The sequence below is a fragment of the Schistocerca piceifrons genome, chromosome X (genome assembly GCF_021461385.2).
Source record: "Schistocerca piceifrons isolate TAMUIC-IGC-003096 chromosome X, iqSchPice1.1, whole genome shotgun sequence".
Lineage (NCBI taxonomy): Eukaryota > Metazoa > Arthropoda > Insecta > Orthoptera > Acrididae > Schistocerca > Schistocerca piceifrons.
Window position 1 is genome coordinate 350,501,612 of NC_060149.1, and position 22,591 is coordinate 350,524,202.

At 40.6% G+C, this 22,591-nt stretch overlaps 1 protein-coding gene across 1 annotated transcript in view; it reads right to left on the reverse strand.

Moving 5' to 3' along the window:
- LOC124722880 (vacuolar protein sorting-associated protein 13A-like) overlaps nucleotides 1-22,591 on the reverse strand; it is a 752,258-nt gene that overhangs the window by 479,790 nt on the left and 249,877 nt on the right. Inside the window, exon 23 of the mRNA XM_047248017.1 lies at nucleotides 15,591-15,783. Coding sequence (XP_047103973.1) covers nucleotides 15,591-15,783 — 193 coding nt within the window. The remainder of the gene's footprint in view (nucleotides 1-15,590; nucleotides 15,784-22,591) is intronic.

The following is a 22,591-nucleotide window of genomic DNA, read 5'->3' on the forward strand; positions in this document are numbered from 1 at the left end:
CTTTCAAGTCCAGTAATAACCAGTGCCACAGTGGCTCTAATTTACTGTCCATAGAATTAATTCTTCTGAGGTGGAGAGCTGACTGTTAGCATAATCCACCAGTAGACAAGATTTTAGTAAACTGGTTCGATAGAGCATAAAATGGTATTAGTGATCATGACACAGTTGTAGCATCAATGATTAACAAAGTACAAAGAACAACCAAAACAAGCAAAATGATACATATGTTCAGTAAACTAAATAAAAAGTCAGTAGACTCATATTGCAATGAGGAATTTGAAACTTTCAGCACAAGGCACTGGATAGATATGTATGCAGTAGAACAGTTCATAATGGGAGGAGATTTTACACTGAGTTTTCAGCTGAGTTAGTACACAGTAGAACAGTTCATAATGGGAGGAGATTTTACACTGAGTTTTCAGTTGAGTTAGCCCCTCTTCTAACTATACTATATCACAAATCCCTCAAACAGAAAAATATACCCAGTTCTTGGCAAAAAGCACAGGTCACACCCATCTACAAGAAGGCTAGTAGATGTGATCCACAAAACTACCATCCAATATACTTGACATCAATTTGTTGTAGAATCTTAGAACACATTATGAGTTCAAACATAGAGAAGTATCTTGAACTCAATGCCAACCAGCATGGATTCCAAAAACATTGATCATATGAAACCTGACACACTTTTCTCAGATGTGACATACTGAAAGCTTTGGATCAAGGCTGGCAGGTAGATGCAGTATTTCTTGATTTCTGAAAAGTGTTTGACAGAGTACCACACCTAAACGTATTGTCAAAAGTATGATCATATGGGGTATCAAGCAAAATTAGTGACTGGATTGCAGACTTTTTGGTAGGGACACAATTTGGCATGTTATCTTGAATGGAGAGACATTGTCAGATGTAGAAGTAACTTTGGGTGTGCCCCAGGGAAGTGTGCTGTGACCCTTGTTGCTCCTGTTGTATATTAATGACTTTGCAGAGAATATTAACAGTAACCTCAGACTTTTTGCAGGTGATCCAGTTACCTATACTGAAGCTCTGCCTTACATAAACTGCATAAATATACCATCATATCTTGATAAGATTTCAAAGTGGTACATTGGCCACTGGCAACTTGCTTTAAATATTCAGAAATGTAAAATTGTACACTTCACAAAAAAGAAAAAAAGGAAAAAATCCTTAATATCCTATGACTATAATTTCAATGAGTCACTGTTAGAATCAGCTAACTCATACAAATATCTGGGTGTAACACTTTGTAGGAATATGAAATGGAATGATTACATACATCCAGTTGTCAAAAAGTAGGTGGAACACTTCAGTTTGTTGGCAGAATGCTGACGAGGTGCAATCAGTCTACAAAGGAGATAGCTTACATATCACTCATCCAGCTGGTTCTAGAATATTGTTCAAGTGCGTGGGATCTACACCAAATAGTACTAACAAGGAATATTGTGCATGTACAAAGAAGGGCAGCACAAAAGGTCTCATTTTTGCTTGATCCATGGGAAAGTGTTACAGACATACTGGAGAAACTGAACTGGCAGACTCTTGAAGATATGTGTAAACTAACCCAAGAAAGTCTACTAGCAAAGTTTCAAGAACCGGCTTTAAATGATGACTCTATGAATATACAACAACCCACTATGTATCGCTCACATAGAGATCATGTGCGTAAGATTACAATAACTACAGCATCCACAGAAGCATTTAAAAACTCATTCTCCCTGGACTCCATATGTGATGGAAATGAGAAGAAACCGTAATAACTGGTACAACATGACATACCCTCTGCCATGCACTTCATGGTGGTTTGCAGAGTGGAGATATAGAAGAGAGAGTGAGAGTGTAGCCTTGCAGGGTGAATATGGAAAATATGTACATTTTTTCAGGATTTAAGGAAAAGGAAGCAAGGGGACAAGTCATGAAGGTTAAATTCCCAGAAGCACAAAACAAGAGTGATAAATAGATTCAAAAGTAAAGTAGAAATAAGTGCTTAGTAAGTAAGAGTGGATGAGGAATGTAACCCATGTGGGCAAGACCCCAGCTGTTTTGGTCAAAAAACTGTCACTGTATTTTGTACAAACAAGTAATATAATATGAAACTGGTATTAAGGTCAACCTGAGATATATGGTCTCGTTTGTAGAAGGGAGCAATATAACACCACATCAGTGTGAGCCTGGAACTATGTATTGTAGCAGCACTGACAGCAAACAAGCAAGGGATGTTGTCACTGTAAAAATTCAACAAAGTCAACACAGTGTTGTGAGGTAGGTTAGCTTGCTGAAAAAGCAGACTCAGCAGTATTGCATCAACTCATGAAGCAAAAAGGGGCAAGGCAGATTTCCACATTGACAGTGGCAACAGTGCTTTAGGATACATGACTGGAAGCAGTGCCAATGCACAACAAGCATAAACCTGCTGTCTATAAGCACTGGACTATTGCAATACAATTATTCTCAGACATGCAGCTTTACCACAATGACAGGCTCTGCCAAATGAGGCTGCCACATGGACCTACCACCAGAAGTCATTAGTCTGAGGCCATGGCAGGACAATAGCGCTATGCACTAAGTCCCTGGTGGACTTAGTGCTACACCTCATGCACATCATCCATCTTCTGCCATCACAGATAGGCCCCTAATCATGGTGGACATCCCCGACCACGATGCAGTCAGGTGCCATCCAAGTCTGCATGAGATTTGCCGCAATCAGGTGCCATCCAGGTCTGCATGAGATATATCATCATCTACATTATCTACTACATACTACTGACATGGGAACCACATGTCTGTATTATGGAATGAGTCCAGCAGCACGCCAAGGAGACTCTGTGTCACAATCATGCAGCATGTAAGCAGCCAGCCAAACAGCCAGCTGGCCACTGACCTGGTTTACTATGTAGCACAGATGTTTCCATAAAGCATTTGTTGCATTTGCAGCTGCCTTTCTCTGAAGCCCCCTGTGCTCCCATCTCCACTGTCCACCTGCATCATCCTTACTTATAGCCACAGCTCTCTGCACTAGGGGTGCTATAGTTTGGTGTCAGAACTTGCAGCATCATCTTCACTCAGCACAGAATCTGAACCACCACCCATGGTGCGAACACAGTGTGGTGAGTGATGAACCATGTGGTTGCATTTTCAAGGGGGTAACAGATGTGGAAATGAGATCTGACTGTCATTGTAATTTAAAGGTTACCCTGTTGAGGCTGGAAGTGGTGACTAACTTGTAGAGTACAGAATTTGTGTTTGTATGGTTACACTATGTAATTTACTTGAGCATACTGCACCATGCTTGGAAGAGTTCCTCAAACCTGTTATATAAGTCATCAGTATGGTCATATTGCAAGGCAGTGTAAAGAGTCTAGGCAGCTCATGATATGACGTAATGACTGGTTTGTATTGATTTTTCAGAGTTGCGATTTGTTTGTATTATTTTGTGTAATGGGGAGTAGGAGTGTCACAGTGGCAGATTCAGGGATGAAGGATGCCTCAGACCTGAACAGAATACTGTTATTGTTAGAAAAGGTAGTGCAGCTGGCAGCAGATAATAAGCAGCTACATGGACAGTTGACGGCTTTAACAGCTATGGAAGAACAGTTAGCAATGCTTCAGATACCACAGTTTGAGGTGGATTCAGCTGCCACAGGATTAACTGTTCCCTTTTCTGGAAAATCATTTGAGTATGTGCAGCCATCCTTAGAGGACTTTAAGATGTTCATAAAGATGAGTGGTTAGACTGACAGTGAATTATTGTATGCAGCAAAACTGTGACAAGTGAGAGATTCAACAACACACATAAGGAGCACAGAGGCATGAAAGAATGCAGCTTAATTTGACTATCTGGAGAAGGAGCTTTTACAAAGATACAAAAAACAGAATAGTGTGAGGTATCTTCAGAAGTAGTTGAGCAGAAGTGTGAAGAGGCTTGGGGAAGCTGTGCAGGATAAGGATATATAATGAATCCACATATGAGTTGCGACAGAGTGATGGAGAAATTTCAGTTTTGTAGCAAGAAGCTGAGCAGAGTGTGCTTGATGCTTTTCTGGTGTGGTTGCCATTGGACATGTCATTAGGGTGCATACAGGTGCATCCAAACATCTGCATTCTGTTACTGCTACTGTTCCTCACAAGTGGCTTCAAATCAAGTAGTGTGCCTATGGAGTACCATCTCAGTTGTGTGAATGGATTCATTATTTCCCATCATAAATGTCACAGTTCATAGTAACCAACAGAAAGTCATCAAGAAAAACCTGACATTCCCCACAGAGGTGTTATAGGCTCTGCTCTTCCTAATCTACATAAACAATTTGAGAGAGACACTGAGCAGCCCTCTTAGATTGTTTGCAGATGACAGTGTAATTTACTATGTAGGGAACTCATCAGAAGATCAAAACCAACTGCAAAAGGATTTATACAAGATATCTATGTGGTGCAAAAAGTGTAGCTGACCCTACATAATTAAAACAGTGAGGTCGTCCATATGCGTACTACAAGGAATCCATTAAATTTCAATTATATGATAAATCACAAAAATGTAAAGGCTGTCAATTCATCTAAAAACTTGGGAATTCTAATTATGAACATCTGGAATTAGAACCATCACACACATAAGGTTGTGGGGAAGTCAAACCAAAGACATTTAGAAGATGCGGCAGGTTTTGTAAAGAGACTGCCTACACTTCACTTGTTCATACTCTGCTACGGTACTGCTTTGCAGTATGGTATCCTTACCAGATAGTGCTGAAGGAGTACATCAAAAAAGTTCAAAGAAGGACAGCTCCTTTTGTATTATCATCAAATAGGATGTGTCATGGATACGATACATGAGTCAGAGTGTCAATCATTAAGAAATGCAATTTTTTTCTTGAGGAGAGATCTTTTCACAGTATTTCAATCTCTAATGTTCTCCTCTGAATGCAAAAATATTTTGTTTACACCCACCTACATAGGCAGAAATGACCATTGTGCTAAAATAACAGAAATCAGAACTCGCACAGAAAGATTTACATGTTTGTTTCTCCCATGTGGTGTTAAAGAGTGGAATGATAGAGAAATAGTGTTAAAGTTGTTTGATGAACCCTCTGCCAAACACATAAGTGTGAGTTCCAGAGTAGTCATGCAGATGTAGATTAGGTTAGTGAGGTAACACAAAGAAAATGACGTAGCAACAGGGAAACTGGAAAGATGTGGGGTATTTTCTGTGAACATTACATGTTACATGTGTGGACAGCAGGGGCACTAACAAAGGCAGTCTTGCCAGACACCTGCAATAGAGGAAATGGAAGATATCAGCAGGAGAATTTTGGTAAAGGACATAGATGTGGACAAGGAGGGAGGAGGTAAGAATCTGTTAAACACAAAGTGGAACTCAAAGTCGATCTAAAGGTGTTCCCATTAAAATTAGATGCAACAAATACGTATGTAGAGACAGAGCATGCAGTACTGGATGCTATGTGGGGTAACAAGTACATGATTTCGTTACACATAGGGGTGCATGTGTTGATTGCCAGTAGAGACTCACTGTGCCAGAGGCAACAGGAAGTCCCACAATAAAGGGTTACGTGGGGCTAGGCCTACTGACATAAGACTGTTGGAGTCAGTGGATATAGATTTTTGAATAGGGACTGTTCAGTTTAAGTTGTGATGCAAGCATGGGCTACAGCATGATCCTGGGGCAAGGCTTTTTATATCAAAATTGAGCTAACATTGACCTTCTGTGACATATAATAGAACTTAGTGGAATGATATACCAGCTAGGGGAAGCTGTTGCCAGTGTAGAACTGTTGCAATGGACATCCATTGTATTGAACAAACCAGTTGAACTGTGTATAATTGCAATAGTGAAGTCACTATGGGTGAATATGCAGCCAGATCTACCTGCGGGTATGTTACGTACGGTCCAGCCTCTGCAAGAGAACAATATACTGGGTCCAGAAAGTTGTTTTATAAATGTAAGTGTTGTCACATACAAGAGAGGAATAGTGGGAGAGTGAGACCCGTAAACATACACTCCTGGAAATGGAAAAAAGAACACATTGACACCGGTGTGTCAGACCCACCATACTTGCTCCGGACACTGCGAGAGGGCTGTATAAGCAATGATCACACGCACGGCACGGCGGACACACCAGGAACCGCGGTGTTGGCCATCGAATGGCGCTAGCTGTGCAGCATTTGTGCACCGCCGCCGTCAGTGTCAGCCAGTTTGCCGTGGCATACGGAGCTCCATCGCAGTCTGTAACACTGGTAGCATGCCGCGACAGCGTGGACGTGAACCGTATGTGCAGTTGACGGACTTTGAGCGAGGGCGTATAGTGGGCATGCGGGAGGCCGGGTGGACGTACCGCCGAATTGCTCAACACGTGGGGCGTGAGGTCTCCACAGTACATCGATGTTGTCGCCAGTGGTCGGCGGAAGGTGCACGTGCCCGTCAACCTGGGACCGGACCGCAGCAACACACGGATGCACGCCAAGACCATAGGATCCTACGCAGTGCCGTAGGGGACCGCACCGCCACCTCCCAGCAAATTAGGGACACTGTTGCTCCTGGGGTATCGGCGAGGACCATTCGCAACCGTCTCCATGAAGCTGGGCTATGGTCCCGCACACCGTTAGGCCGTCTTCCGCTCACGCCCCAACATCGTGCAGCCCGCCTCCAGTGGTGTCGCGACAGGCGTGAATGGAGGGACGAATGGAGACGTGTCGTCTTCAGCGATGAGAGTCGCTTCTGCCTTGGTGCCAATGATGGTCGTATGCGTGTTTGGCGCCGTGCAGGTGAGCGCCACAATCAGGACTGCATACGACCGAGGCACACAGGGCCAACACCCGGCATCATGGTGTGGGGAGCGATCTCCTACACTGGCCGTACACAACTGGTGATCGTCGAGGGGACACTGAATAGTGCACGGTACATCCAAACCGTCATCGAACCCATCGTTCTACCATTCCTAGACCGGCAAGGGAACTTGCTGTTCCAACAGGACAATGCACGTCTGCATGTATCCCGTGCCACCCAACGTGCTCTAGAAGGTGTAAGTCAACTACCCTGGCCAGCAAGATCTCCGGATATGTCCCCCATTGAGCATGTTTGGGACTGGATGAAGCGTCGTCTCACGCAGTCTGCACGTCCAGCACGAACGCTGGTCCAACTGAGGCGCCAGGTGGAAATGGCATGGCAAGCCGTTCCACAGGACTACATCCAGCATCTCTACGATCGTCTCCATGGGAGAATAGCAGCCTGCATTGCTGCGAAAGGTGGATATACACTGTACTAGTGCCGACATTGTGCATGCTCTGTTGTCTGTGTCTATGTGCCTGTGGTTCTGTCAGTGTGATCATGTGATGTATCTGACCCCAGGAATGTGTCAATAAAGTTTCCCCTTCCTGGGACAATGAATTCACGGTGTTCTTATTTCAATTTCCAGGAGTGTAGATAATTCTGGCACAAAAGTACTGAAGTTCAGGATGGGGTGTTAATAGCAAGTTTGGACAGTCTAGATGATGATGAGTGATAAGTATGGAGAGTAGAGCACAAGCAGCCACAAGCCACCATTAAGATTGCCTTAAGTATGAGAGTGGAGCATATAAAGGGAGCACAAAGAGAGCAGATGCAAGAATTGCTGTTTGAATTTGATGATTTATTTTTATATGGTGTCTGTTGCCAGCAACGTCCATGACTCAACCTTGTGTACCAGTAGGGGACAAAAGCCCAGAAGTATTGGATGCCACATTGCAAACCTAGACATTTGCTGCTGATCATGAAAGATTTTATTAATCAGCAGCCAGTCAATGGATAACAGAAGAAAGTACCAGTCCACAGGGTGCTGGAACTGTGGCTATACAAAAAAAATCTGTGGTTGGTTCTAGACAGTACCTGTTCTCCTGCGGTTACTGTCACCTTAACAGTAAGACCACAATGGACGCATATGCCATTGCCAACTTTACTGAGATGGTCAATAACTTGGGATAATGTTTGTACTTTTCAACCATTGACTTGAGGAGTGGCTGCACGCAGCAGGAGGTAGTTCCCAAAGATCAGCCAGAAACTTTGTTTTTGGTACTATGGGAGCACAATCAGTTCAAGAGAATGCTGTTTGGATGGAAAAATGTGGCTGAAACTTTTCAGAGGTCACTGGGCTGTGTGTCAAGTGGTTTAAAACCATGCCAGTGTTTACTTTGTTTAGACTATATCATCATATTCCAAAAGACATGGATCAGAATAGGCAATGTCTGATGGAATTGTTTAAGAAATTGAGAACTGCATGTCTCACATTGAGCACAGAGAAGTGCCATTTTGCATTAGAAGACAGAGTGTATTTTGGCCATATAATTAAAAAGACAGAGTAAGGATAGACCCCCCAAGGCTACTGCAAGCTGTACACAAGTTTCCAGTGCCTGCATTGATTAAGGAACTGCATTCTGTTTTCAGGATCTCAAATTACTACAGAAGTTTCATGAAAAGATTTGCTGACATAGCAAAATCATTCACGCAGTTGCTGAGAAATGATGTGAAATCCATATGGGCAGAAGGGTGTCAGTGTGCATTTGAAGAATTAACAAGTGCTTCAACATCAAGCCCAATATTTCCAGACTTCCACTGAAGTACTTTATCCCTTTGTGTGATGCGTCATATCAAGCTTTGGAGGTTATGTCCTGAATCAGGAGATTAATGGTAAAAATTGTTACTGTAGCCTATGCATCAAGGCAGCTGAATGTGGTGGAGGAGAACTATTCATTGAAAGAGAAAGAGATGTTGAGCCTCATTTATAGTATCAAATATTCTAGATGTTATCTTTATGGGAAAAACTTTCAGGTAGTGACCAGTCACACTGCTTTGAAGTGGTTACTGGGGCTGAAGGACCTGTTTAGTAGGCTGGCAAGAAGGGCCTTGAGACAAAGCAAGTTTGAGTATTAGGTAGCACACAAGCCAAATGTGAAAATGGTAAGGTACTACATGACAGCACATCACAGTGACTGGGATACACATCTAAGGTATGTTGTGTCAGTGTATAATTCAAATGTATACATGAAAACTGTGATATCCACATATGAGGTGGTGTTTGGTCGCAAAATGCCATCATCATTTGATTTGGTAAAGGCAAAGAAAAGTAAAGATGGGGAGTCGGTCCATGAGTTTGTAAAAACAATATGAGAAGTATGGAAATGAGTAACAAAGGTGAATATGAAGGCATTACAGAGGAGGAATCAGTGAAACATAATGCAAGTTTACCGCAGCATAAAGTAGGACAGTGTATGATGTTATCCAGCTCTTGCATGCCAAAATGAAAGATGAAAAAGTTCACTGCAAGATATCATGGACCCTCTCAGCTGGTAATGACTACTTTACCAGTAAAAATGAGGTTAGGTTGCCAACAAGACTGATGAAAGTATATGGAGGATGTGTAAGACCTTTTAGAGGTAGTCTAGAGCTGATTCCATGAGTTTTGAGGGTGGAACAAGAGAAGAACACGAGGAAGAGCTATCTAAGGAAGACACAAGAAGATGTGGTTGAGCCTCTGCACAAAGTACCATATTCATTAAGATCAAGATGATGAGGGGTGTTCGTCATGGATTTTTTAAAAATACATTTGCTTAAGTAGAGGGCTGTGGTGAATAAGTTATGTTAGTGTGAAAAAATTTTCTGTTATTTTTTTGTATGTGACTGGGCTTGCCAGTGGCAACAGCCTTCTGAGGAGTGAGGAATGGTGATATTAGTCACTGTCCTCAGGATGTGATATGTTGATGGCAAAAATGGAAGGGATGCAAGTCATAGTATTGGAAGAAACTAAAACTGACTGAACATGACTGTATATTCTAATTTGATTCCTGCTTACAGGAAGACATGCATAGTTTGAGTGTTATGGCATTCACACACATGCAGTGAAGTGGGGAGTTCTTGGAAAATTTGTGCAGGATATTATTATTAATTTTGGAAGATGGTAGCAGGCATGCAACATACCAACCGTATATTGGCATATTAGTGTGAGCCTGAACGATGATGTATTGCAGTAGCACTGACTGCAGATGAGCATGGGATGTTGTCACTGTAATAATCCAACAAGGTCAGTGTGATGTTGTGAGGCAGGTTAGCTTGCTGAAACAACAGATTCAGTGATACTGCACAGACTCAGGCAGAAAGGGACAATGCAGATTTCCACACTGATAGTGGCAGTGGTGCATTAGGATACGTGACTATAAGCACAACAAATGCACAACAACCATGCTACTGCTGACAATAAGTACTCGGTATTTTGTAACAAAATTATTCTTAGTCTCGTAATTCTACCACAATAACAGAGCTATGAAGGATGAGGTCAGCACATGGATCTGCCAACAGAGGTCACCAGTTTGAGTCAATGGCAGGCCAATAGCTCTATGCAATAAGTCCCTCCCTGCCTTTGTAACATGGTGCAGCAGACCATCCCCGATCTACATCAGTAGTACGACTCATTCCTGCCAGGAGGTCGTGGGTCACCCCCTGTACACCAGCTGTCTTCTGCCATTGCAGGATGTGCAGATAATCATGGAGGGAATGCCATGCCATGACGCTGCTGGGTGCTGCCCAGGTACAAAGTAGATAACCCATCGTCAAGTACACGCTACTGGTGCGGGAACTGCACAGTTGACTTACGTAACGAAGGTGCCAGTGTACCATGAAGATTTGACATCAGGATCATGGGGCATGCAAGGAACCAGATCAGTAGAAATCAATGGCCAGCTGGCCACTGACCTGCTGTACAATACAGCACAGATGTTTCAATAAAGAACTTGTTACTTTTGCAGCTGCCTTTCTCTAGAGCCTCCTGGGCTCCCACCCTCGCTCCACCACCCACTCGTACCTCCCCTTCCTGCAAAGGGGTGCTACACTATGCAGAGTCAGCACACCAATACACTGGCTCCAAAATATCACTGTGAATCTCTGTGGTACGCTTCCATGACAGACTGTGGTAATATGAAATTAGTGGTTCCCGTATTTTTTATTTCATGCATTAAATAAGAAGCCTGATCCACTACTGCTGATATGTTGTCACTACAAAGCTTCCCATAAGTTTGTACCCAAGAATATGCACATCAGCTTTTTAGATGTTGAGATATCCTCCAATTTCCATGATGGATTTCTAGTTACTGACAGTTTATCTCAAAGCAGCACGTAGGTTATTTTCTGTACTGCTACCATCAATTTCTTTCCTTTGCACCACTTTGTCATCCACTCCAGCTCACTAAGGATTTATTTTCCAGATGACTGTTAAATTTACAGGAAGGCCTACTAGGAGATCATCAGCATATGCCACAATTTCATCTACATCAGTGACTTGATCCATCCAATTTAGGAGGGAATATATAATGAAATCTGTAGTGCTAGCAGCTGCAAAATTGTTTGGATATCATCAGGTCTAGGGGTTCCATCCTTTTTAAACTTTGGCCAGTGCCTCCACATAGATAATTGATAATGTTGGTGTCATGATCTTCGTGTAAACTTGACCTAATGTGTGTATGTTCATGTTGATCTCTACCCGAGTTATCATCAGGGAGGAGTTGATGCAACAGATATTCTGGTGCATGTCCCCATTCAGTTGTGGAAGTGCTGTCACTCATCTGCAACATGACGAAGACAATATGTGTTTTAACCCACTCAATGAGTAATTTTCAGAAAAAGCTACAATCATATTTGAAACTGAATGCATAGATACTGTTCTCAGAAGGTTTCCATGGAAGAATAGTGTCTTGCAACAATATTTAAGTGCCCTGAGATGTTTGAGTTTCAATTATCTTTCGACTGTCATAATGGCACATTGGTATAGTCTCATAGCAATTTTTGTTTGCCTTCTTTGTTTCTTCAGCTGCAGAGACCATGGGATGGAGAAACTGTAATATGTTGCCATTATAAAATTCATCATAAGTTAGTGACTGTTAAATAAGGAATATGTTTCTTCAGTTCCAACAATTAATAAATGGGTGGCTAAATTCAAATGTGACTATATTTCTCTGAAATATGATCCATATGAAGGATATCCCAAAACTTAAACCACACCCAAGGTGGGGTGCACTTGGTTGTCTGTATGGTTATGGATGTGAGAATGTGTATACACATGAAGAAGAGAATTGTAGCTTGTATAGAGGTCAGAGTTGGATGACCTCTACATTCGGTGGTGGAAATGGGTTGCCACTGGCCAGGAAACCAGTAGTTCATGACCTGGGGCAGGATAACAGTGAAGCAGTGGGTGCATACCTGATTGCTGACTGGTATAATCATCATGAAAACAACACTGTTAAACATTCATTTCATTGTGCAGCAAACTGCAACAATCATGACAGTGCTCAATGTTGTCAATGCCCCTGAGGCATAAGCTGTACTCAGTTGGTGACGAGGTGCTGCAATCAGCAAGCAACCTGTTGTCACTGGCAGCCTGAGGTGTCACTCGATCACTGAAACAAAGATGGCAGTGATTCAGCAAGAGTACTGATACGAAGTACCTGCAACCGCCTGGGCCTCCATCCACACAGACTAGATGCAGCTATGCTGCTCAGGGCAGGGCACACCAGAGAATGCAGAATCATGCTGTGAATCCAGTGTGAAGAAGATGAGTCTCGTGAATAATGCCTGTTGATGCAAGCAGAAGGCAGACACCAAAAGAAATGCTTGAACAGGCATAGGTGGGTGTGTAGGCCTCCCATTTGGATGGTACTAAGACAGTAACATCAGACTTGGTGCAGATACTACACCCACAGCTCACAGAGGCCAATCTGGAAGTAGCAACTCACAGACTCATATTGCCTCAAAGACTGGAGTAGACCTCCCTTTGAAGTTGGCATCTGTTGGGCTGCACATATCTGTCTAAAAATGAGTACCATTTATGTGGGCTTGGCTTGTCCCTGTTTTGAAAAGGCATTGTTTTCCATCACTAAGCCACAACTGTGCCACGACTCAGTCATGTAGTGACCAGGTCACCAATGTCAAAGCAACTCTACCTTTCTGCTACATTGATGATATTATGACTCTGGTCACTCTGTCAGCCTGGGATATGTGGTAACTACATGGTGACAGTACTTGTTGGATTAACACTTCACTCCTGATGTAGCTTCAGGTGGGGAGCCCTGGTCTGACCTGTTTTCATGAGGCTCTTGCATTAACAGTGCTAAAATCTCTATTTTATTCAGCCAGGTCAAATATAATAGGTGTGGTGCAAACTTGAAAGATATTTATGTCTCTGTGTTGTTAGAGGTTTCTACATTTCAAACATCATTGAGATAGACATGGAGGATTAATTTTACCTTCCTTATGTTAATTGTTTCAATTCTTGATTATTTTCAAATAGTCAAAACATTGCAGAGAAACTTTTTTCTACATCTGCCTTCTGTTAGCATTCAGCAAATGCTACACCCCTCTGCATAAAACTCTCATATCTATTTCCTATGTAAACTTCACCACACTCAGTCTTCTGGAATGTCTACGACATCAAGCTATTTATAAGTCTTTAATTGCTAAAGCCATGTTGTGTAATTTATTTATGGTTTTTAACATTCAGCTATGGCTGAATTTGATGGTGGTATGGTATTTTAGTTTCTCTATTTGGGATAAACATACACTTTCAAAACTAATTTAGAAAACCATATAAGCAAAATTGTTACAGAGAAGAAGATACACTTACATTATGGCCCAACATGAACCAACACAGTGAATCAAAATTAGATGAAACAGGTGGCAGTCCATTACTGAAATGCACTCCTGTTGAGGAACAGATGAACTTGCTGGTGAAATATGTCCCACAGGAATTACAACAAGGTGCATTTCAAAACTTAACAATGCAGAATAGCACCCAACTGATTAAATCCTGTTTACAGTGACTTTTACTCAGTTATTCAGAAGTACACAATACATTTTGGCATTTCAGTGTAATGGATGGGGAATAAAAACCAGTTTTTATGTTTTTCATTTCATTTTTGTTTCCTGCAAACACCAAAACTATCTGTTTTGTATTAAGACACTATGTTGTAAACCACAAAAAAGTATAACATGCTGGAAAGACAGTGTTGTGGAGACAATAAAATTCATGTATCTGTATTTATTATTAGTACTGTAATATCTAACACATATCTAAATACCAAAATTAGAATGATAGATAAAATATAAATTTCCAATGTGGTTTCCTTGGAGTAATAGCAAAATCAAACAACAGGTAGGTGACATCAGCTTTTTTATATTTTTTTACTTTCACAATTATATGAAAGCATTCCTAGGAGCCTGATGCAAAGTGAACATTATTAAATTAGAACACATTTTGGAGATTTTGATCTATACATGTAAGTAATGAAAAAAAAACTCTCCCCAAAGTTGTTGAAACACCATTGCAGCATTAGGTATTTTGATACCTTTAAGACAAGGCAGTTTGATATGGATCTGTGGTCCAAAAAGTACCAATGACAAGTTTCAGAAGTATTGTTACAATGAATACTCCACTTTTGGTAACAATTAGTTATGTAACAGAATAATTTCTTTTTGGGAAATTACTAAAAAGTAAAGTTAGTCACTTCTCTCAATCAAACAGTGTTGCATATAATTAGAGACTAATCACATTCTCCCAAATAATCAACAATAATTCATTCAGTCTGCAAGAGAATGAACTGTCACAGAATGACAACATATTACAATTAAAAAGTAAAAATGAACTTATGGATATCTTGTGTCTCATTTTATGTTTCTAAAAATGATCTGGCTAGCTGAGTCTTCTCTCACATTAATTCCAGATGAGAGAGTACAACCTGTCAGCTACAAAGTTGAGAAAGTGGATACAAAATGCATTTAACCAAACAAGGGATTGTGATTAAATTGATAAAAATATGTGGAATTGTCTGGTGGATTTTAAATATTTGCAATAAACATATTTGCTTGAAACTGAACATAAAGAGTAAGAAATGAAAAAGTATGAAAAGCTGACTGAGTGTAAAACAGATTTTTGATCAAATCAGATGCACTGTGTATAAAAGTAAAATATTAATTGACTAAAGAGACACAACAAATTATATGTCTGTGCTACATGCTTCAAATAATCAAATATCTAAATCTCAGCCTGTTCAAGGCAATTTTTTTCAGTTCTATAATTATTGTATATTTATAAATTTAAAGAACCTAGTTCTCATGGTTTCACCTGCCAATTATATCCTTTTTTGTGCTGTAATTCTTTTTATGAGCAAACTTCTGAACTAGAACAATGACAATTAGCTCAATGAAAGAAAAATTAAGTGTGTTATCTTATAGCCTCAATTCTGCTTGAAGTAGAAACTGTTTTAAAAGACAACATGTACACTGTTGACTGTAGTTCTGATGACAAAATGTATACATATCAGATGATTTTAAATTCTGACATGTAAGTATTTTAAAGGCTGACATGTGCTGAAGCACACTTTTTTTGCAATACCACTTGATAATGGCCCAAATGCTGAAACTGCAACAGTGAAATAAGCAAGCTCTATAAAGTAATCTTTATTACATTTAATTCTTTATGAGAGTTTTAAAACATACCACTATAAGTATATCAACAACTTGGATTAATATGAAAAGGTATACATGAATAACATACCTGAGTCAACTATAATTACATTAGGTGAAGATGACTTCTGTGGCAGCAGTAATGTTGGACCATGTATATCTAATGATACATGAAGTTTAGTATTGCATGTCCGAATTTGTGCAGACTGCTGTTGTATCCATTTTTCCACCCTGTGATAAGTTTGTAGAACTGTGCTTGCATGAATGAATGGTTCAAAGAAATGCTGGAAAAAAGATTAAATTTTCCATATGAAACAAGTAACTACATCATTCAAGTACAGTCCTGCAGAAAAAGAACTGATGCTACCAGTTTTAGATAATTCTCAAATAACAAGTGTGGCTAAACAACATTGTTCAGCAAGCAAAGCTGTTTGTGCTTAGCTGATAGAATGGGCAATTTGTAATGAGTACATATTACTATATTGTGAATTGTCTAAAATGTCATCTGTAGCATTAGTCTACAGTGATACTGATACACCAAACCAAAAGCTGCTCTCTCGTGTAGTATTCATGACATTTGAAGTTAATATAGAAGCCAATAATGGTATTCCCATGACAAGACAAGAATATAGTGGGAAAGATGTAGTGAGAAGCTCCACAGTAGAGAAAAAAATTGTGCTGAGTCAACATTGAAGGAATTTTGGAGTAGGTGACATCAACTAATGGATACAGGAGGTTAACAAATAATTGAAAAAAAAGGAACACAGTAATGTATGAGAGTTTCTGCATTTGTGACGTACATGCTACAATTCACACAGGTCTTCACTCATTCAAAAACCAGCATTATAAAGGTTATAATGCAACATCTGAACTATGTAATTTTTCCCTTGTTTTTCTCTCTCTAATTTTATGCTCTGAAAATAATTAAGAAATATAATGGCCATACCAGGTATTTTGTGATGTTTTAGCACTGGCTCTTTGCCTCATTTATCAGTCATTTTATTTTTATCTCTGTAATACAATAAAAATGTACACAGCACCAGTCATATTATCTCATTTGCATCTGAAATGCCAGCCACTCTCTATTTTGCAGTTTTCACCCCCTCAGCTTCTCTTCACAGAAAATTAATAAGTTTTAAAAAATTGTGTTTGACATATCTGTAATGATATTCCACCACATGCCTTCCTTCATCCCTAATCTCGTCACAGTTTCCTTTCTCTGATATCTTCTCAAAAGTTGTAGAGTACCAACTTCATGAAAAATCTACTATATTTGTTGTTGTATCACATTTTATCTCAAAACAGTCAACTTTAATGAATTTCATGTGTAATTGAGGATGTGGCCAAACACATGTGGAAACACTGGTCTTCATGCTGCAGTTGAACAGACAGTAGTTGTGTTTCAACATTGATAAATAATATACACTCCTGGAAATGCAAAAAAGAACACATTGACACCGGTGTGCCAGACCCACCATACTTGCTCCGGACACTGCGAGAGGGCTGTACAAGCAATGATCACACGCACGGCACTGCGGACACACCAGGAACCGCGGTGTTGGCCGTTGAATGGCGCTAGCTGCGCAGCATTTGTGCACCGCCGCCGTCAGTGTCAGCCAGTTTGCCGTGGCATACGGAGCTCCATCGCAGTCTTTAACACTGGTAGCATGCCGCGACAGCGTGGACGTGAACCGTATGTGCAGTTGACGGACTTTGAGCGAGGGCGTATAGTGGGCATGCGGGAGGCCGGGTGGACGTACCGCCGAATTGCTCAACACGTGGGGCGTGAGGTCTCCACAGTACATCGATGTTGTCGCCAGTGGTCGGCGGAAGGTGCACGTGCCCGTCGACCTGGGACCGGACCGCAGCGACGCACGGATGCATGCCAAGACCGTAGGATCCTACACAGTGCCGTAGGGGACCGCACCGCCACTTCCCAGCAAATTAGGGACACTGTTGCTCCTGGGGTATCGGCGAGGACCATTCGCAACCGTCTCCATGAAGCTGGGCTACGGTCCCGCACACCGTTAGGCCATCTTCCGCTCACGCCCCAACATCGTGCAGCCCGCCTCCAGTGGTGTCGCGACAGGCGTGACTGGAGGGTCGAATGGAGACGTGTCGTCTTCAGCGATGAGAGTCGCTTCTGCCTTGGTGCCAATGATGGTCGTATGCGTGTTTGGCGCCGTGCAGGTGAGCGCCACAATCAGGACTGCATACGACCGAGGCACACAGGGCCAACACCCGGCATCATGGTGTGGGGAGCGATCTCCTACACTGGCCGTACACCACTGGTGATCGTCGAGGGGACACTGAATAGTGCACGGTACATCCAAACCGTCATCGAACCCATCGTTCTACCATTCCTAGACCGGCAAGGGAACTTGCTGTTCCAACAGGACAAAGCACGTCCGCATGTATCCCGTGCCACCCAACGTGCTCTAGAAGGTGTAAGTCAACTACCCTGGCCAGCAATATCTCTGGATCTGTCCCCCATTGAGCATGTTTGGGACTGGATGAAGCGTCGTCTCACGCGGTCTGCACGTCCAGCACGAACGCTGGTCCAACTGAGGCGCCAGGTGGAAATGGCATGGCAAGCCGTTCCACAGGACTACATCCAGCATCTCTACGATCGTCTCCATGGGAGAATAGCAGCCTACATTGCTGCGAAAGGTGGATATACACTGTACTAGTGCCGACATTGTGCATGCTCTGTTGCCTGTGTCTATGTGCCTGTGGTTCTGTCAGTGTGATCATGTGATGTATCTGACCCCAGGAATGTGTCAATAAAGTTTCCCCTTCCTGGGACAATGAATTCACGGTGTTCTTATTTCAATTTCCAGGAGTGTATTTATTGGTCACTCAGCATGATTTTCAAATCTCAAATGCTGATAATATTATTCCCTTCAGAGCTAGCAAAATATGCATACCATTACAAGAAATTAGCTTCTTAGAACTACATGGACAAGAACTGCTTGTTGCATCTCACCAACTATTTGGTCATGAACATATAAAGCATGATGGAACAGGAAAAATTAACAATATGTAGAGACCAACACAAATTTCAAATTGTGCTGTTAAGGATTTGTAGTTCACAATGCAAGTGTGCAGTTGAATTACACAAAACATATGGGCTTATAGAGAGAATATGGAGACAATATTACATTAACCTGTCAGTAACTATTGTGAGCATTATTTTCAGTCATAAGTTCATGCAATAAATACACATACCATTTTTCAAGTGAAGTTCATCATCCTATAAAATGTAAGTTAATGTAGATGAGTTGGAAAAACAGTCATGTAATTTTTCAAATGCAGCATTAATTGTGTACTTCCTGACACAGTCACATCAATTAAGTATCTAGGTGAAATGCTGCAAAGTGATATAAAATGAAACAAGCCTGTAAGGACAGTAATAGGGAAGGTTAATGATCTACTTTTGTTTATTGGAAGAATTTTAGGAACGTGTGGTTTGTCTGTAGTGGAGACCATGTACAGAACACTAGTATGACCCGTACTTGAGTACTGCTCAAATTTTTGGGACCCCCACCAAATTGGATTACAGGAAGACACTGTGGCAATTCTGAGGTGGGCTGCTAGGTTTATTACCAGTAGGTTCAATCAGCATACAAGGATTAATGTTTCATAAACTCAAGTGGGAATCCCTGAAGGGAAGGCTACATTCCTTTTACAGAACACTTGGAAAATTTGGAGAACCAGCATCTGAAGCTGACCGCAGAATGATTCTACTGCTATGAACATACATTCTGTGTAAGGACCACAAATATAAGAAAAGAAATTAGAGCTCATACAGAGGAATATAAAGAGTCATTTCTCCCTTGCTCTATTTGCGAGTATAAAAGGAAAGGAAATGACTAGTAGTGGCACAAGATACCCTCTGCGACACACCATATGGTGGCTTGCAGAGTATGTATGTATATGTTGATATTATTTCATTTGGACCCAATAAATAATAACAGTAGGAAATAGATCAGAACTGTGTTAAGTAGTACTGGTTTTTCTTTTATACTTTCTGTTAAGTACAGAATGAGTTCATAGTTATTCAAAATAATCAAAGTTTTATTTGGATTGTTACAGAAGATTAAATTAATTAACTTAAAAATCATTTGGTGAAGAATTTAATTAACAGGGTTGACTGATATTGTCAGCTGGAGAAAATCAAGCAGTCAGGCACTTTCTGTAGTAAACTTGCAATGATGCTTCTCCAGTACAGCTCATAATTATAGCCTACATTGATATCGAAGCATGGTTTGACCACACAACTACAGATTCAATTTATGCATTCTCTTTGCTGCTGATAAACATCTTTGGTGCTTTTTTATCTGTGGCCACATACGCAGTAGCCTAGCCCACGTGTTTAGAAGAACACAGTAATGCTGTTGCTTCAGTCTGCCTGCTCACTCTGAAGAGGGGTGAAATGGTAAATGAAATATAGGTTATGTAGCAGTTGATGACTTGTTCCACATCCACAAAAATTCTCCTTGATGATGGTATTTATGGAAAATGAGGTGTTAAGGTGTTAATAGAATGAATAATGATTAATCTAATGGGGCATTATGTCTATGCACTACAACTTGTCAAGTTAATTTTTGTTCATTTCTTATTATAATTGATGGTAGTGTGTGCACAATGCTTGAGACTCTTGGATATTCAAAGGTACGCTCAACATGTGTTCCATAAATGTTCACAACAGATCAGAAGATTAAAAGGAGAGCTATTTCATTTGAACAGTTGGAGTAGTTCGAGGCTAATGGAGAGGCCTTTCTGTCATTAATAGCTACAGGTGACAAAACCTTGATACATCACATTGAGATGGAAACAAAAATGCAGTCACTCGAGTGGCACCACCCACAATCATGAAAAAAAGAAAAAAAAGTCAAGGCAGCTCTCTCTGCTGGAAAAGTCATGATATGTTTTGGGATAGTGATGGTGCAATTCTCAGATGTGTTGCCAAATGGATCAATGGTTAATTTAGAGGTGTATATGTAGACTGAAAAACTTGAGAACCATTTCTGGTGTGTTCAGTCTGCAAGAAATATAAAGTAATCTTACTTCAACATGATAATGCATGCCCACGCACAAGTCTCAGAACTGGAAAACACATTGCCAAACTGTGTTGGACATCATTGTCTCATCCACTCTATAGCTCAGAGCTGGCTCTGTTGGACGTACATCTCAATATGAGACACACTTTGAACATGACGAGAACATAATTCATGCCATAAAAAGCATGGCTACAAGCACAGGTCAAAGGTTTTTATGAACAGGAAATACATGTTCTTACACAACACAGGAATAATACATTAGGATGTGATGGGGATTATGTAGAAAGATAGTACACATAAAAGAAATGTTGACTGATATTGTCACCAAATTCTAGATCTCAAAAATAAATACGCAATGAGAAAAAAACTGTGGGACATTAGTTACTGAATGACCCTCATACAGTGTCAAAATGTTGCAAAGCAGACATCAGATCCACAGAAGCGTCTGGAAAAATGTTATATTTTCTCACTTATATAATAAATTTAAATAATGCCAAAAGAACACATGTCCAAGTGGTAATAAAAAGTTGTTGATGAGTTTATTTCTTGAAGCTAGACAGATTTTATGTTTCACGTTCTGTAATGTTATACAGTTTACAGCTCATGTCCGTTTTGTACAATTAAATACCATTGTGAACAGGCAGCTCAATGAATTATCTCTCATTAGTTCCTCCTTCTTCAGAGGATGCTATTATTCTGCAAGGGTATTCAATTAATGGAACGCCATTTCTGTTCTTAATAAGCACATTATTAAGTCAGTGACTGGTTTTTGTCTTCTATCCTTCACTGGCCATGGATTTAATGGGCCTATCAGCTACTAAAGTGGCATTTTCATGAATTATCATTTGATGAAAACAGCTTTGATCTACATTGATGATCTTCATGGTATTTATCCAACATAAAAAGAAAATATATGTTTAGATTTAAAAGCAAAAGCAATTAGTGCGTGAATAACAGAACATTTCAATATTTACATTACATAAATGTAAATGTACTTACATAAAATATCATACATTAACAAATTTTTCATTGGGCAACTGATAAATTCAAAGTGCATGTGAAATTTAGAAGACAGAAAAGAGTGAATTATGGATATTTTGATCTCTAAGGGACTGCACTGGACACTCCACTATGGATAGTAGAGACTGTAGAGAGAGAGTATAGCATGACTTATCTAAAACCCTTAAAACATTGGCAACTCTCACTAAAAGCTCTGCAGGAAGGGGACCTCAAATGGATATGCAAGATGCAATAGCATCAAGGAATAAAACAAGAGGAGACAGAAAAGATGATATCAGATAAGCACACAGTAAAAAAGCTCAGTACAAGATAAAGATATCAAAATGACAAGCCCTGAGATGAACTTGCAAAAGCTAATGATGATTGTCAGAAACAATGAGCAGCAAAGGAGCAGGTTGGATAAAATGCATATGTATGCATAGAGGCAGTGTAGATGACATCCTAATGATACTACCAGGAATCATGTAGAAGCTGCAGCAGCATTTGCAGAACCATTAAGTGACAGAGCTCAGACTGTACAGCAAATAAATATGTATGTTGAATCAAATGTTCATCTGCTTCAAGTCTTTATGGAAGCAAGGATAAGAATTTAGGTCACCTACCTCTAATGTCTTTGGGCAAACTACTACCAGTATTTTTTCTTATAGTAATTTTTGGGTTTGCAGCCAGATCCCATCAACATTCTGTCACAAAATTTTGGTCCAGAGACGTCCAGCATCCTCAGGTGAGTAGACAAATCACTGAAGAGACGTGATGCAGTCATGGTATTTATAGCGAATTCCGTGCATGCAAATCGTGATGGCAGTTTATGGAGCATGTGTTAGGAGGTGACATGCACATGGCAGTCAAGTAGTGTATGCTGCCCACAGTGATGAAGTAAGAACAGTCTAATTGCTGAGTATTGACTGAGCATGTCGATTCTGCTGTGACCGCATAATTTTAATAATTCTATTCCAATTTTTATCCAGCTGAAAGCTGTTATCAGGATTAATTGAAGTGTCAGCAAGAT